The sequence below is a fragment of the Macrobrachium nipponense genome, chromosome 17 (genome assembly GCF_015104395.2).
Source record: "Macrobrachium nipponense isolate FS-2020 chromosome 17, ASM1510439v2, whole genome shotgun sequence".
NCBI classification, from domain to species: Eukaryota; Metazoa; Arthropoda; class Malacostraca; order Decapoda; family Palaemonidae; genus Macrobrachium; species Macrobrachium nipponense.
This window is the reverse complement of record NC_087210.1, coordinates 51,205,486-51,222,101: the sequence shown is the minus strand read 5'-3', so window position 1 is coordinate 51,222,101 and position 16,616 is coordinate 51,205,486. Positions and strand designations below refer to the sequence as shown.

The window sequence follows — 16,616 nt, the reverse complement described above, 5'->3', positions numbered from 1 at the left end:
TATGATGTCTTCATCCGTTTAGCAGACAAATTGCTGTCAGTAATTACATTATGCTTATGTCAATTACGGTTACAAAATAATTACCAGTCGTATTATCAAATTACAATGACAACTGAAATTAATACTAGGTAAAGAGTTACATTTGATTACCTTAAAATATGTAATTTTTTACTTTTCAATTAAATTACAATTACACAAGCTTGTTGTCAACACACAGCATTGTTGTAAGGAGGCGTGGCTTAGACAGACAATGATGGCGACTAGTCAGTTTCATTTGCTCCAGATTCAACCATATCACTTGGTCTCGGCTAATGTTTTTGTTCCTAGTTAGCATAAATCTTGATACAGTGGTCCCCCCGTATTCGCGGGGGATGCGTACCAGACCCCCCCGTGAATAGTTAGAATCCGCGAATGTTTGGAACCCCTATAAAAACGCTAAAAACAGCCTATTTTGTTAGTTAAAACTCAAGAAAAACCACTAAAAATTTTCATACTTGGTTTTTTTAATAGTTTTATCACAAAAAGTGCATTTTATGATGAAATTAATAACAAAAACCAGGAATTTGTGGATATTTCTCATAGAAAAATACCGCGAATGCGCGAATTTTCCGCGAATAATGCAGGGAAACGTTCCCGAGAGAAATCCGCGAATGTGTGAGTCCGCGAATCCGGAGAACGCGAATACGGGGGGTCCACTGTACTTAACTTATATGGAACGAAGTCATTTTGTTCGTCTTACAACGTAATCAAGTCCAAAATTTGACTAATATGTCTCTTGGAAGCTAGTTTTTCCCTCCGTTTAGATTGCGTAAAATTTAGCGATTCTGTCCGTTTTCACTTGTTTTCATAGGTATTACAAGCCCTTACATTATGTCTTTTGTCGGTGTGACAACAATAGTAAATGAGCTCTTTCATGCTATTAGTTTTCTTTTATCACAGCTGCGTTTAAATTCATACAAAAGCTTGGGACTTTTATCCATGTTGCTGATGCACGTAATATTGCCTTATCAGCTTCAGCTACATTTAGAACATGAATACAGTAATTACTGTCGCACATGGATGAATAAAATAAACAGATGTTGCTATCAGATTCAATTACTGTCGCACGCCGATGAATTCAATAAAGTGATGTTGCTGTCGGATTCGATCGTATTAGCAACAAAGTTCTCATTCGGGTGTTCATAGCTGTACACAGTTATACAAGTGATATCATTAAGTTAATACTTTTTAACTTAGAAGTGGGTGCAAAGTTAAGGAGGTGGAGATGTTAGACGATTGTAATTCGGCCTCTCTCTCTCCTTTACTTTCCTAATTTCATATTATTGCAATACACCCCCTGAACACCTGAATAAGCCCTGGTCACTTACCAGCCCGAACCCTCATTTATTAAACTTTTACCAAATCTTTGGTTAAAATAAACGATCAGTGTTGCCAATCTCCTGGCAAACATCCTCTTTACCTAGTTACCAGCCCACCGCTGGTAGCCCTGCCTCACGGGCCGGTCACACTTGCCCTCTCACGCCAATCACTTATCGTTCGCAGTGGACTACAGATGTATCCACAGCGAACTCCTTTTTGGTCTTGCCCGGCCTTCATTTGCACCTTTGATTTGATTGATTTTGGTGACGAATTACGCATCCCTTTGGATTACGGTTGGATTGCTCTTAATGCCTTGTCATCAGACATTGATTCTGCAAAGGAAGAAACAACACAGGCTACGACAACGACTATGCATTCTCGGCCACGACATCACAGAAAACGACGAGCGGAAGTTCAACAACGTATCGTCTTTGCCAACAATGCAAGAAAAGGATGAGTACCCTAAGACACGATAATCATTCCTTATGCGTAAATTGTAGGCCTGTTCAATGTAATGTAAAGACCAGATGTGTGGAATGTCAGGAGTGGTCTTTGGACCGGATGTTAGGGTATCTCAAACATAGGAAAGGTCTCGTATTAAGAAGTAAGCGTAGGCAGGAAGAGACTAACATAGACCAAGATAAAGACTTAGAGACAGCGCTCTTTAAAGAGACTCGAGATTAGGCTGACATCGAGTATGACGTCTCTGTTTACCGATTTTATGTCAAGAGTAAGTGAGGATAGATCGAGCAATAGGGGTACTGAAATTACAAATCTTTCTTTTCCAGCTCCCTTTCTGTTCCAGAGACAGCCCTAACCGGTGCTGGGGGTTATGGGGATCCGCAAGCCCACAGGGCAGGATCCGCCGTCCCCCCTGGCGCGGAGCAGGCAGTGTTGGCAGCAGATTCCCTTCCTTCTCGATCGTGGTAAGTTCTCAGGATGATGAAAAATTAGGTCAGATACAGACGAGTAGGGATAATAGGCTACGTAGCGTTTAGGAAGAGAAGTGCAGGTTTCTTCGGGTCGGGTTTCTGAAGGCTTGAGTACTGCTCCTTCGTCTTTAAGGTTACTTTCCTCTACTTATACGATACGATAATTGTTAATATCAACTAATTTTCCGTTCAATACATATTAACTTACGATATTCAGTATAAAGAGAAATCAATTAAAATGAACTACGGCTAGCCTAGTCTTCACGATGATATATCGTATGCATATTCAGTAGCCTAGCCTAGTCTAAAGATTCGCTGTACTACATATCGGTAGTTATTTTTATAGTGGCTAACGCTGTAGGCTCAAGGCATTCTGACTTCGGATAATTCAGTACAGGTGTAATTGAAAACGAACGAGAATCTGATCTGAGGATAATTCAATATGAATGTAATCGAACAGAATGAAGATCGGATTCTGTCCGACTAAAGCATTATAATTGTATTATATGTATCATCATATTAGTGTAGTATAAACACTAACTCGGCAGTCATTCACGCTGGAATCAGCGGATGACGAATACGGGTTTGCGTCGCCGTATCCATCTCTTTCTGTCCTGATTGGGCTAGCATGACTAACGTAACAACTCTTCCTCACTTATGCCACGTTTGTACAAACGTCTTGAAGGAGACGTGTGTTCATCAATGTTGACATTTAACATAGTCAATAAGGTATCTATCTTGTGGCATATAATCAGATGTCAGATATAAGGAATTCGTATGTATGACGTCTTCATTTGTTTAACAGACTAATTGCCGTCAGTAATTACATTGCCAGTAATTACATTGCACTTATGTCAATTACAGTTACAAATTATTACCAGTCGTATTATCAAATTACAGTGACAACTGAAATTAATATTAGGCCTGATAAAGTTAATTTAATTACCTTAAAATATTAATTTATTACTTTTCAATTAAATTACAATTACACTAGCTTGTCGTCAAACAGCACTATTGTAAGGAGGTGTGGCTTAGACAGACAAGGATGCCAGCTAGTCTGTTTTTTTCTTTGGCTCCAGATTCAACCATATCACTTGGTCTCGGCTAATGTTTTTGTCCCTAGTTAGCATATTAATGAATATCTGGATACTTAACTTATAGAACAAAGTCATACTGTTCGTCTTACGATGTAATTAAGGCCAAAAATTTGACTAATACGTCTCATTGGAAGCTAGTTTTTCCCTCGGGTTAGATGGCGTTAAATTTAGGGTTCCGTTCGTTTTCACTCTTTTTCATAGGTATTACAAACCTTACACTTTATATACTTTATTAATCCTTTGTCGGTGTGAAAACAACAGTAATGAGCTCTTTCATACTATTAGTTTCTTTTCCACGGCTGCGTTTGAAATCATACAAAAGCTTGGGACTTCTGTCCAGGTTGCTGATGCACGTAATTTTGCCTTATTGGCTTCAGCTACATTTATAACATGAATACAGTAATTACCGTCGCACGCGGATGAATACAATAACGGATGTTGCTATCGGATTCGATTACTGTCGCACGCGGATCAATACAATTAAGTGATGTTATAGGAGTCGATCGCATTAGCAACAAGTTCTCGTTCGGTTGTTCATAGCTGTACGCAGTTATACGAGTAATATTATTATCTTAAGATAATAACCTTTTCAACTTAGAAGAGGGTGCAATTTACGGAGGTAGAGATGTTAGACGATTGTCATTCTCTCTCTCTCTCTCTCTCTCTCTCTCTCTCTCTCTCTCTCTCTCTCTCTCTCTCTCTCTCTCTCCTCTCACCTACTGTTTCTATTCTCTCTCTCTCTCTCCCTCTCTCTCTCTCTAACTACCCTGGATTTCTAATTTCCTCTCTTCTCCTCTCTATCTCTCTCGTCTCTCTCTCTTCTCTCTCTCGCTCTCTCCTCTCTCTCTCCTCTCCCTGTTTCGTCTTTCCTCTCTCTCCTCTCCTGTTTCTTCTTCTCTCTCTTCTCTTCTTCTCTTTTGTCTTTCTCTCTCTCTCTCCCTTGTTTCTCTTCTTCCTTCCCTCCTTCTCTCTCTCTCTCTCTCTCTCTCTCTCTATCTCTCATCTCATGCTCTCTCTCTCTCTCTCTTCTTTATATTTCTCTCATCCTATTTTCCATGCATATCCTAACACTGGACTCGTTGTGCAACAGAGAGGTTTTTCTTCCTGTTACACCTTTTCAAACTTTTCTGTCAATTTCCCTTCAGCGCTGACTGACCTCATAGGTCCCAATACTCGGCCTTTGGCCTAAATTCTATTTTTAACCCCAACAATCTCGCTGTCTGAGTTAGTATTAGAGTAGGGAGCGTATATTAGGTATATGTAGAAGGTATTAATGATATGATATCACGAGAGGATTTTAAGTATTAGGACAGATAGGAAAGAACATGTCTGGGTCTATCTGAGGGTATTCTTCCAAGTGCCAACCAGGCAGAGAACAGACAGGCAGGTACAACACTACAGGAGAGGACATCACTATGAACGACGACACCGTTGCAGACGCACCGATGGACATGGTTTTCTCCTCTGTACATGAGAGGCCTAAGGCCACATGGGAGGTCTTCAGTTTCCCTCCATACATGAGAGGCCGAGAGCCACATGGGAGGTCTTCAGATTCCCTCCATACATGAGAGGCCGAGAGCCACATGGGAGGTCTTCAGTTTTTCCTCTACTCAGGTGAGGCACATAGCCAGCCTGAGAGGAAACAGGTTTGTATCCCTCCCGCACTCAATGAGTTTTGACCTTAGGGTAGAGGTGCAGGGAGTTTTTTTCCCTCCACATATTGGAGGCCTAGAAGGCCACACATGGGAGATTAGTTTGGATGAGTGGCAAATGAACTTGAGACTGACTCGCGTATTCAATTATATTGACTGACAACTTGTACAATGGAGGGCCGGGCAGATTTGATTCCCCACCTCCAAAATTAATGTTGTTAATCGGGCTTATTCAGGTGTTCAGGGGGTGTATTGCAATATGAAGTTTTTATTGTAAAACTAATATTGTAATACCTACCTGAACACCTGAATCATTCCCACCCTCCTCCCCTCTCGTATAGAGTTATTGAGTTATGATTGACGTGAGAGGGCAAGTGTGACCGGCCCGTGAGGCAGGGCTACCAGCGGTGGGCTGGTAACTAGGTAACGAGGGTGTTTGCCAGGAGATTGGCAACACTGATCGTTTATTTTAACCAAAGATTTGGTAAAAGTTTAATAAATGAGGGTTCGGGCTGGTAAGTGACCAGGGCTTATTCAGGTGTTCAGGTAGGTATTACAATATTAGTTTTACAATAAAAACTTCATTTCTCTATTCATCTTACTTTCCACCCTCTCCTAACACTTGATTCATTGTGCAACAGAGAGGCTTTTTTCTTCCTGTTACACCTTTCAAACACTTTTCTGTCAATTCCCTTTCAGTGCTGAATGACCTCATAGGTCCCAATACTTGGCTTTTGGACTAAATTCTATATTAAACCTAACAATCTTGCTGTCTGACTGCACGCTGCTGCCTACGCCAGCTGCGCGAGAGATATAGAAAGACTTGTTTGCAATGTAGTGCCGATTTTAATTACTAACCCCATCGTAAAATTGAATTAACGCAAGACATTACTGTAGCTTGAATACGGACTGTATTCACGATCACGTCTTGAATAATTTTCCTGATTTTCTAATGTTTGTCAAGATTATCGTGGGGAACAGAGTCGGTCTAGTTTCTCTCGCCATTTTTTCTGATAAAACTTATAATGTCTCTACACAATCTTCTTTATCTGGTCATTCTTCGGATGTTGCTTTGGAGTCTTCTCGTTCATCTGTTTTCTTTGCCAATAACACAGCAGAGGAAGAGTTTTCATTGTTTCATCCTGAAATTCAGGGATTTCAACCTCTCTCTCTCTCTCTCTCTCTCTCTCTCTCTCTCTCTCTCTCTCTCTCTCTCTCTCTCTCTCTCTCTCTCTCTCTCTCTCTCTCTGGGGTTAAAGGAAGTAATTCTGGAGGAAGTAATTCTGGAGTGGCTGCCTTCTTAGCACCTTCCACTGGTCCTGTAGTTCTCAGGCTGCAGGTTTTGATGCTTCAAGGCGGTATCCGCAACTTCGTATTTTCATCCTTTACTTGTTTTGAGACGTAATGTGTCTCCATAGTTTTTGCGGGAGTTACGGCAGTTGGAGCTCCATAGTCATTCTGGGGGCTACGGCAGTTGTAGATTCATCAGCGCCATCGTTGACTTTATCGATACCAGTTGTGTCACCAGCCACTCCTTTCATAGGGTAGTTAATAATCTTCCTTCTTCGGTTCCCATTTATATACCTTAGGTGTGTGAAACGTAACATGCTTACCGCGGTAATTGCTCGGGGCTATGGCCTTTGGCAGTTCGTCTGCACCATAGTTAGCACTTTTTGTGCCCTCGGCCCCCTTCTTAGGGTAGCTGGTAATTTCCTTCTGTGGCTCCCATTGGTTCCACAGTTCGTAACCTGTCATTAAAGCACTTTGTACCGCACAGTTGGTTCTCCACCTGCACAATGTCGGCGCTAGGTGCTCCGATGGTGACTCTCTCTCTCTCTCTCTCTCTCTCTCTCTCTCTCTCTCTCTCCTCTCTCTCGTAGTAGCCATCTTGCTTGGTGAGACGTACCGCGTGAAGTCAGATTAATCAAACAGATATCACAAGTTTAACATACGACTAGAATTTGAGAAATATCTAGAAGTGTTCGTGAAACTATCGGTGATAAGATTAGTGTGAAAAATAGTAGGATAAAGCGTCTTCTAAGTTAGTTTATCAAGTGTAATACTATAAATCAGAACAAGATGGCAGTAAGTTCCAACTGCGGGAAGAGGTGGCGTAATTTGGCGTGTTTAGCAGATTCCGCAATACGATGAGGTAGCAGGAAGGGAACTGGCATTTCTCATCTATGAAATCAGCAACAGTCCTAACCAAAAAGATACAAAAGCATTCATAGATATATTAGAAGGATATAATCCTTCAAACTGGAACAAATCTAATGAAAACATCTTGAAAATAATTGAAGAAGTTCCAAATAAAATCCAAGTGGTCAAGAGACTCATAAAGAAAATATACATAAACCAACATATTCCGACAAAGAAAATGAATAAGGTGAATCTTGTGAATATCCTAATTGATGCATTAGGAAAAAGAATGCCAAAGCATGCAAACTGTGTAAGGTTTGGTATAGCATAGTCAATCCACAAAACCTAATCAGAAAAGTGCTGCATGCAACATCCGACCCATCCACAGTGTGCTGAGGTAATACAAGATTTGAGAAAAGATACAAGAATTTTTTGTTCAACATGTCTATCATGGATAGACAATGTTATTAAATCAAGATTGAATGTACAAATAGTTGAGGATGAAGAAGAGAGGAAGAGGAAGAAGAAGAAGAAAAAGAAGAAGAGGAAAACGGAATAGAATTAGAAGAAGAGGAATAAACGGAAAAAGAGTAAAGTAAACAAAAATGTGAAAAAAATGTACAGGAAAAAATAAGGAAAACAAATAAGAACAAGATAAAACAGTATGGATGCAGAGATACTCATTGATACCACTATGAGCAATCAAAGCAGCATACCTACGAAGAAATAAATTACGATATGACAACAGAAAAGCAAATCCCGAAGAGGCTCTACCCAGATCTATACAATGACGGGAAAGAGGAAAAAATAGACAAGAAAGACAAAAATCTCAACCTTTTGAAAAGAGGGAATTGCAGATTTGGAGAAAGATGTTACTACAAACATCCATAAGATATGTCAAAACTATGAAATATATGGTAAATGTGCATACTTAGATGGATATGGGGATGATTGCAGAGATCTGCATCCAAAAATATGTAAAAACCTAAAAGAAGGAAAAGGATGTAAGTTCGACAAAAAATGCAAATATATGCACCCTGTAGCATGAATCATAATCAAATAAATAACCAACCAAGTAATAAAATCCAAAATAAGAAAGAAACAAATAAAGAGAGAAATCAAGAATATCAGGTAAAAGAGAAAAGCAAACCACCAATGAGATATGCAGAGGTGTCAGCAAAAAATTTCAAAGCATCAGCTCTGAAATTCTACTCAAGAGATAATAAACTGTATTTATTATGAAAGAGGAATATTGCAGAAACGGAGAAAAATTGCAGATTCAGACACAAAATAATAATTATGATGAAGAAGATCAAATATATGAAAAGTTGGATTTTTTAATGTCAGAATTTCTGGAAATGAAAAAAAAGAACAACTACCAGAACAGGAAAGAGACATGGGAAAATCCTTATTATACCAGTATTAAATGAAGGAGAAAACACGCAAACCATCATAGTGATGAATGCGCAGGGTTTAGTTACGAGTAACTCAAAAGAAAAATAGAGTACTTAGAAGAACTAACCCAAAATGAAAAGAAAATAGATATAATGAATATAAGTGAAACCTGGTATTCCCAAGAGACTGGGAATGATGATCAAATAAAAGGGTTCCAAACTTATAGAATCAGATAGAAAAAATAGGAATCAAGGGGGACCGCAATATATGGGAAAGACAAAAAACAGGAAAAAATATATGAGAAATATAGTAACTCAGAATGTTGAAACTAATAGCGGTAGAATTTGAATCTGAAAAATTGATGAACATAGTAATATATAGACCTCCTAATACTAAAGAGTTGACTTAATAATTGAAAAATTGGATGATATATGTAGAAATCACAAGGACTGGACTATTCTCCTATCTGGTGACTTCAACTTTCCTTTCGTAGAATGGAAAGAACGAATAGGAGATTGTGGTTGTACTTATACATATAAAAAAGAGAGTAATAGTAGTGCAGAAGATAAGAGGCAATTTGAAAAGCTATTAGATATGCTACTAGAAATACAACATTCACAAATAAATCACCTGCCAACAAGAAAGGAAAATACTTTAGACCTAGTATTTGTGAACGAGAGTGAATTATGTTAAGAAATAATAGTTTATAATGCGGGAGTATTTCAGACCATAATGTCATAGAATTAACAGTTCATTCCAAAGCAAGTGAAAATAGAGATAAGCAAGAAATGAAAAAGTGGGAAGGATATGGAAAATACAACTTCTACAGTAAAAATATAAAATGGTCAGAAATTAATGAAGAATTAAACAAAGATTGGGATAACATTTTCGTAAGTGATGACATAAGGGTAAATACGGAGATATTATATAAAATATTGGAGAAAATAGTGGAAAAACTATATACCGAAGAAGAAAAGTAACATCTTCATGCATACCAAGAGACAGAAGGATCTTGTTCCAGAAAATCAGAAAGTGGAAAAAAGGTCTTGCAAAGAAAAAAATGCATGGAAAGTTATAGAACTAAAAAGTAAGATAGAAAACAGCAGAACAAAAGATTATACAATCAAAAGAAAGTGAAAAACGGGACTTGGAAGAAAAACCCTATTAAATATCAAGCAAAACCCCAAACTATTATACTCATATGCGAAGAAAGATGAATAAAAGACGAACTAGAAATAGTGGCCCTCTGAGAATTGAAGGAGGAGATTAAAAACAAAATAAAAAAAAGGAAATTTGCAACATAAACTGCAGAACGATATAAGAGAGAATTCACCCCTAGAATAGATAATGCAAGATAATGATATAGAAGTAAGGGATGAAAATAGTGATATTTAGTGACATAGATATTAATGAAGCTGATATTGTGCAGGCTATTAATGAAATTAAAAAATGGAGCTGCTGCAGGGCCTGATGGAATTCCTGCTATTTGTTAAAGAAAGAGTTCATTCTATCGCAAAGCCACTTGCAATATTATTAAGACAAAGTGTAGATACAGGCAAGATTTATGATGAGCACAAATTAGCATATATTACCCCTACTTTCAAAAGTGGATCAAGACTAGAGGCAAGTAATTATAGGCCTGTGAGTCTAACATCACATATTATGAAAGTGTATGAAAGGGTAATGAAGAAAAATATTATGAAACATTTAATAAAAAATAATTTGTTTAATAAAGGACAACATGGTTTCGTACCCGAAAAAGTACACAACCCAACTGTTAGCCTCACCGTGAGAACATATTCAAAAATATGAAAAGCGGAAATGAAACAAATGTGGTTTATTTAGACTTTGCAAAAGCTTTGATAAAGTAGACCATAATATATTAGCGAAGAAAATTAGAAAACACAATATCGTGGATAAAGTAGGAAGATGGTTAAAAGAATTTTTACACAACAGAAAACAGATAGTTATTGCAAACGAGAGAAAAAATCGGATGAAGCCAAGGTAATATCCGGTGTGCCGTGCAAGGTACGGTGTTAGCTGCAATACTGTTTGTTATTATGATTGAAGACATAGACAATAATGTTAAGGATTCGGTAGTGAGTAGTTTCGCAGATGACACAAGAATAAGTAGAGAAATTACTTGTGATGAAGATAGGAACGCTCTACAAAGAGACCTTAACAAAGTATATGATTGGGCAGAGGTAAATAGGATGGTATTTAACTCTGATAAATTTGAATCAATAAAATTATGGAGACAGAGAAAGAAAGCTATATGTCATATAAGGGACCTAAAATAATGATACCATCACAAATAAAGGAAGCAGTTAAAGACCTTGGTGTGATGATGAATAGGAACATGGTTATGCAATGATCAAATAGCAACTCTGTTGGCAAAATGTAAAGCAAAAATGAATGTTGTTACGCACTTCAAAACCAAAGAAAAGCTGAACACATGATATGCTTTATAAAACATATGTTCGTAGTCCACTTGAATATTGCAATATGATATGGTACCCACACTATCAAAATGATATTGCACAAATAGAGAGTGTACAAAGGTCCTTTACAGCTAGAATAGAAGAAGTTAAGGACCTAAGACCTACTGGGAAAGACTACAATTCTTAAAATTATATAGTCTAGAAAGGAGAAGAGAACGCTACATGATAATTCAGGCATGGAAACAGATAGAAGGAATAGCAGAAAATATCATGGAAACTAAAATATCAGAAGAGCAAGCAGAGGTAGATTAATAGTGCCCAAAACTATACCAGGAAAAATAAGGAAAGCACACAGGACATTAATCCACTACGCACCAGCATCGATAATGCAGCGTCTATTCAATGCGTTGCCAGCTCATCTGAGGAATATATCAGGAGTGAGCGTAGATGTGTTTAAGAATAAGCTCGACAAATATCTAAACTGCATCCCAGACCATCCAAGATTGGAAGATGCAAAATATACCGGAAGATGTACTAGCAACTCTCTGGTGAGACATTAGAGGCACCTCACACTGAGGGACCTGGGTAACACCCGAACAAGATGTAAGGTCTGTAAGGCCCTTCTGCTTATTTCTCAACTTTTTTCCTGCTGCTTTTTCTGTTCCACCTTCAAGGGGTTTCAGTGTGGGTTCGGCCTTGATTCCGTGTCTTTTGGGAGTACTTCCTTCTGTCACTTGCTCCGGACTCCAGTCCAGGTTTAGTATTGGTAACGGGTGTTAGTTGGATCGCGTTCTGCGACCTCTTCGCTCTTAGTGGGGTGTTGCTCGCCCATTGTAGTTGGCCAGGTGTCGTGTCATAGTCACTGGTGAGTGCGGAGTATCGCAGTCAAGTGAGACTGGTTCAAGGTTAGGTCATCGTCTTGGTTGGTACGCGTTTGGCGCAACAGTGTGGGGTTGACTCGCAGGGTTGGGCGTTCATCGCCAAGGTATATTCGGCTCAGGTGTAACGTTATCGTCACTGGGTAGTGAGGGTATGCACAGTCAAGTAAGACTAGCTCTTACAGGTTTTGTGGAACTGGTGACGGTTGTCTCTTGTGAGGGGGTGGACAGCGGTCGGACAGGGCTTACGTCATCATGTCTCGGGGGAGTGCGGGATTGCGCAGTCGAGTACGACTTGCTTAGAAGTTTAACATCTTGTTGGTGTATCGTTGCGCAATCAGATCGGTTGGCTCAGATATGATTGGACCTTGTATGTCGTTTGGTATCGAGCAGCAAGACGTAGTAAGTTCCGGGTTCTTGGGTGCTGCTCTTGTGGGGGTTCGGCCTTTCTCCTTTTTTCTGTTCCGGTCTGGCTGGACAGATCTGACATAGGATAGATATCTTTGAGAAGAGAATCGTTTGCTAGTTGTGAGTGTTTGTTTCTCCGGCGAAGGAAGCGAGTATAAACGGATGGTGGACTTTGTCCATTCTCTCTTTCCGCATTCCAGGCTCCGGAGGAATCTCACAGTTAATTCAAGTAATGTTTGATACGTTGTATTCAACTAAACCAGTAGTCTCTCAAACATCAAGTAGGCTGATCTGGTTTCGACAAGTCGTGCACTTTTTGGGGAAAATGACTTAGGCTAGCATCACTTTCTGTTTGAGGTAGCGGGTAACTTCTGCCAGAATCAGAGTTCTGGTTTATGAGTCAGTTGAGGTTTTTCTCTATTGGGTTCCTTCATTGATTCGTGTGGTAGGGATTACGGATCATGAGGCTTGTATTTGGAAGACACCTTTCACAGCCAGTGGGAGGCCTTGTCCCACTCTGTGTGTATGTGGTGAGAGTTGATGGGTGTTTCTCAGAGCCTGGAGTTTGACAACCTCTTCACTTTGGTTTCGAGGGGGTTTGTATACCAGGCTAACCTTTTGGGTGGTTGTACTATGTACTTGTCAAGGAGAGGAGGGACTTCATGTTAAACCATTTGCCTCAGCGATATCCGGACATTCGTAAGAAGGGGTTCTTAGTCAATCCAAGGGCGCAAAGTATCGCGGAGGGCTACCCTTTGGCTTCCGGAGGAATGTTTCGGTGTCGGTGATCGTGTAGGTGGTTATTTGAGAGTCGGTGTGGTTTTTCTCAATGCTCTACCTTAGGGAATTTCTGTTTCTTCAGAGGTTACTCGCGGGGTCCTGTCGGTGGGTAACTCAGTTTTATAGTTGGCTTGGTATAGTTAGGGTGTTAGAAGTTTAGGGAGGCAGTGATAGTCTAAATGAACTCAAGTGTTTCTGTTGGTCAAGCTTAGACTGAGTGTATTGTTCCTTTAGGCCCTTGAGGTTAAGCAGATCCCAATGGTCATTTTGGAATAACTACAACTTCTTCAGCACAAGTCATCTACATCAGTGAGCAGTAGAGAACTGAAGGTCCTGCACACTCACTCCTCCTCCATACATGAGAGGCTAGATAGCCACATGGGAGGTTCACCATTTCCCCTCCATACATGAGAGGTATAGAATACCACATGGGAGGTTCTTCAGACTCAGGCAGTACCTTGGACTCGACACTGATGGTATGGCACTTCCTCTGCAAGCATCCTCACCTACTGAGCTGGATGACCAGGTGAGGAGATTTGTTTTTACTTCCATGAATAAGAAGTACTATAGCTTATCACATGGGAGGTACTTCTGACTCAGACAGTACCTTAGACTCAACACTGATGTTGAAGTACTTTCTTTGCAAACATCCTCACCTCTGAATGAGATAACTAGGTGAGGATACATGCTTTTATACATGGTAGGTTGTTTATGAGTTACCTGCGTATGATCCGTGGACAGGTTGGGCTGAATTAGATTGATCCCACCTCTGTGTAAATGTTGTTAATCGGGCTAATTTAGGTGTTCAGGGAGTGTATTGCAATATGAAGTTTTCATAATAAAACTAATATTGTAATACTTAACTTGAACACCTGAATGATTCCCACCCTCCTCCCCACTTCAATTTGATAGTGAATGATTCAAATGAGGAGACAGGCCTCTGGTGGCCGTTATTTGCAGCAGCGTTGCCAACAGTAACACAGGTAACTCATTTGACTAGATTTTGCCTGCAGTGTTGGTAACACTGACAGTTGAAATTACCCACTTAGTGGGTAAATATGTGGGGATATAGTTCAGGCTGGTCAGTGACCAGGGCTAATTCAGGTGTTCAGGTAAGTAGTACAATATTAGTTTTATTATGAAAACTTCATATTTGGATATTTATCTACTGTTAAAGTAGAAAAATCCACCCTGGCTCCTCACAACTTACTGGGTGGTCATGAATAATTCTGACAAGAACATAAACATTCCAATGCCACCTGGTGGGAAACAGGTGATTACAGACAGTCTTAGTGAATTAGCTAAGCATTTATTTTTTTTTATTTTGAATGCTGATTGCACCTAATGGCGAGAAGTTATAAGCTAAATTTAAAAGTAAGTATCCAAATAATTTTATAAAAATTTGATTTTTTTTTTTTTTACAAACCAGTGGTTTTTACAGGCGAGCATATTTTTGTCAATTGTCGTTACATGATTTTCACAACAAAACAAGGCGGTTACCTCAAATGAAATTTTGTTAAGTTTATGTATCAATGTTTTGTATGTACCTAGAAGTTTCAGAGGGAAATTACTATTTTGAAGGAATTTCAAGATGGTTAGAATTTTCATTTATAGTTATATTACATTCCAAATGCAAATTGATTTATGCAATTGTTACTTATTGCATTTCAGTTGAAAGAATCGGAAGCTCGCAGATTTTTCCAGCAAATTATATCTGGTGTAGATTACTGCCACCGTCACATGGTTGTACATAGGGATTTAAAGCCAGAAAACCTGCTCCTTGACCATAACCTTCATGTCAAAATTGCAGACTTTGGTAAGTTAATCAATAATTATTTACTATACTGTACTTGTGGATTTTGTATTTTATATTTTTGGTAGGTAGAAAGTCCTTTGAAAATAGATTTTGTTTGTAAAGCTTTTAATATTTAAATATGACCCATTGCCATTAAATGACAATTTTCACCATTTGTAAGTAGGTATTCAGTGTGTTTTAATTTTGTGGTGTTGCGGGTTTCTTTTGTAGGCTATATACAGCACCTCTTAAAGCTCTTGAGTGATACACCTTTTTGTCAGTCAGTTTTTATTCTCTGCTTAGATTCATGGTCATGCTTATGATCTCACTGTATAAGCCCTCTTAACTGTTGTGGAAGTTGAGACATAAGTTTAACAGACTGTAATTCTGCTTGGTAGTACTGTGCCCCTTTTTTTCTTTGAATCTTCAGCTGAAAACTCTTATGGAGAGAATCAACAGATTCATAAACCCAAGAGGGCTCCAATGGGAAATCAGCCTGCAGAGAGAGTGAAGTTATAAGGAAAGGTGATAATGAATATAAGGGAATATAAAATAAAGCCAATACATTGAATTCAGGAGAGCAGAATGAATTTTCTCCTCTCAGACATTTAGAGTTAACAAGATTCCATAATTACACTGGGGAAATTATTCGACATTTTAGTTACAGTGGAACCTCTACATACGAAAGTCCCAACTCACAAAAAATTCAAGTTATGAAAGCAAAGACGACAATTTTTTTGCCTCTGCATACGAAAATAATTCAGGTTACGAAAGGTTGTTACTGTAAAGTCCCGAGAATCGCCCAGACCACAGAGAACAATTTTAAAACTCCCGCGCCTCTAACTGTAGACTCACCACCATCCTCCCACTCTCCCATTGGTTCCTGAGGCTAGTCACTGCTGTAAGATCCTGCTCTCCTATTGGTCAGCCTCTACCCCATCATGCTCTACGTAAAGGCGTCATTTGTCCACTTTGTCGCACCAGCGTTATTGTACGCACGCGGAATTCGTTCGTTCACATATACGATTTCGTTTGTTAACGTAAATTCGTGTTAGTGATTTCGCTTTGTACTTTATCGTGTTGTGTGAGAACTTAATGTGAAAGCCTGGGTAACGAGGCTTTTGTTCACCGAGTGAGTAAATCTGTGTTTTGGCCCGACAGTGAAGAAATTCTTGGAAGAGAAGCACCTCCCTCTGAAATGTCTGATGTTGTTGGACAATGCCCCTGCTCACCCTCCTGGCCTCGAGGAAGATATCCTAGCGGAGTATTCTTTCATCAAGGTTCTTTATCTTCCGCCTAACACCACCCCTCTCCTCCAGCCCTTTGACCAGCAAGTGATATCGAACTTCAAGAAGCTGTATACAAAACATCTTTTCAAGAGATGTTTCAACATCACCGATACCACAAACCTCACCTTGCGTGAATTTTGGAGGAGCATTTCGATGTTGTGATATGCATCCGACTCATTGACCAAGCTTGACGGGAGGTTTTGAGGCGAACCTTGAATTCTTCGTGGAGGAAACTCTGGCCTGATGCCGTATCCGCCCAAGACTTCGAGCGATTAAACGTGGGCGAAGCTGATGCAGATTCAGAAACGGTTGATGATCCTGAAACTGTTTCGCAACCAGATCTAGACGAGATCGTTGCTCTCGGCAAGTCCTTGGGGCTGGTCATCGATGAGGACGACATCAATGACCTCAAGGAGCACCAAGAGGAGCTTAAGATGGTTGACCTGAAGGA

At 39.5% G+C, this 16,616-nt stretch overlaps 1 protein-coding gene across 4 annotated transcripts in view; it reads left to right on the top strand.

Annotated features, from left to right (window-relative positions):
• The window catches only part of LOC135196214 (5'-AMP-activated protein kinase catalytic subunit alpha-2-like), a 253,287-nt gene that overhangs the window by 51,319 nt on the left and 185,352 nt on the right, over window positions 1–16,616 (top strand). For all 4 annotated transcript variants that reach the window (XM_064222843.1, XM_064222842.1, XM_064222845.1 and 1 more), the window contains exon 4: window positions 14,753–14,897. In XM_064222843.1, coding sequence (XP_064078913.1) covers window positions 14,753–14,897 — 145 coding nt within the window. The remainder of the gene's footprint in view (window positions 1–14,752; window positions 14,898–16,616) is intronic.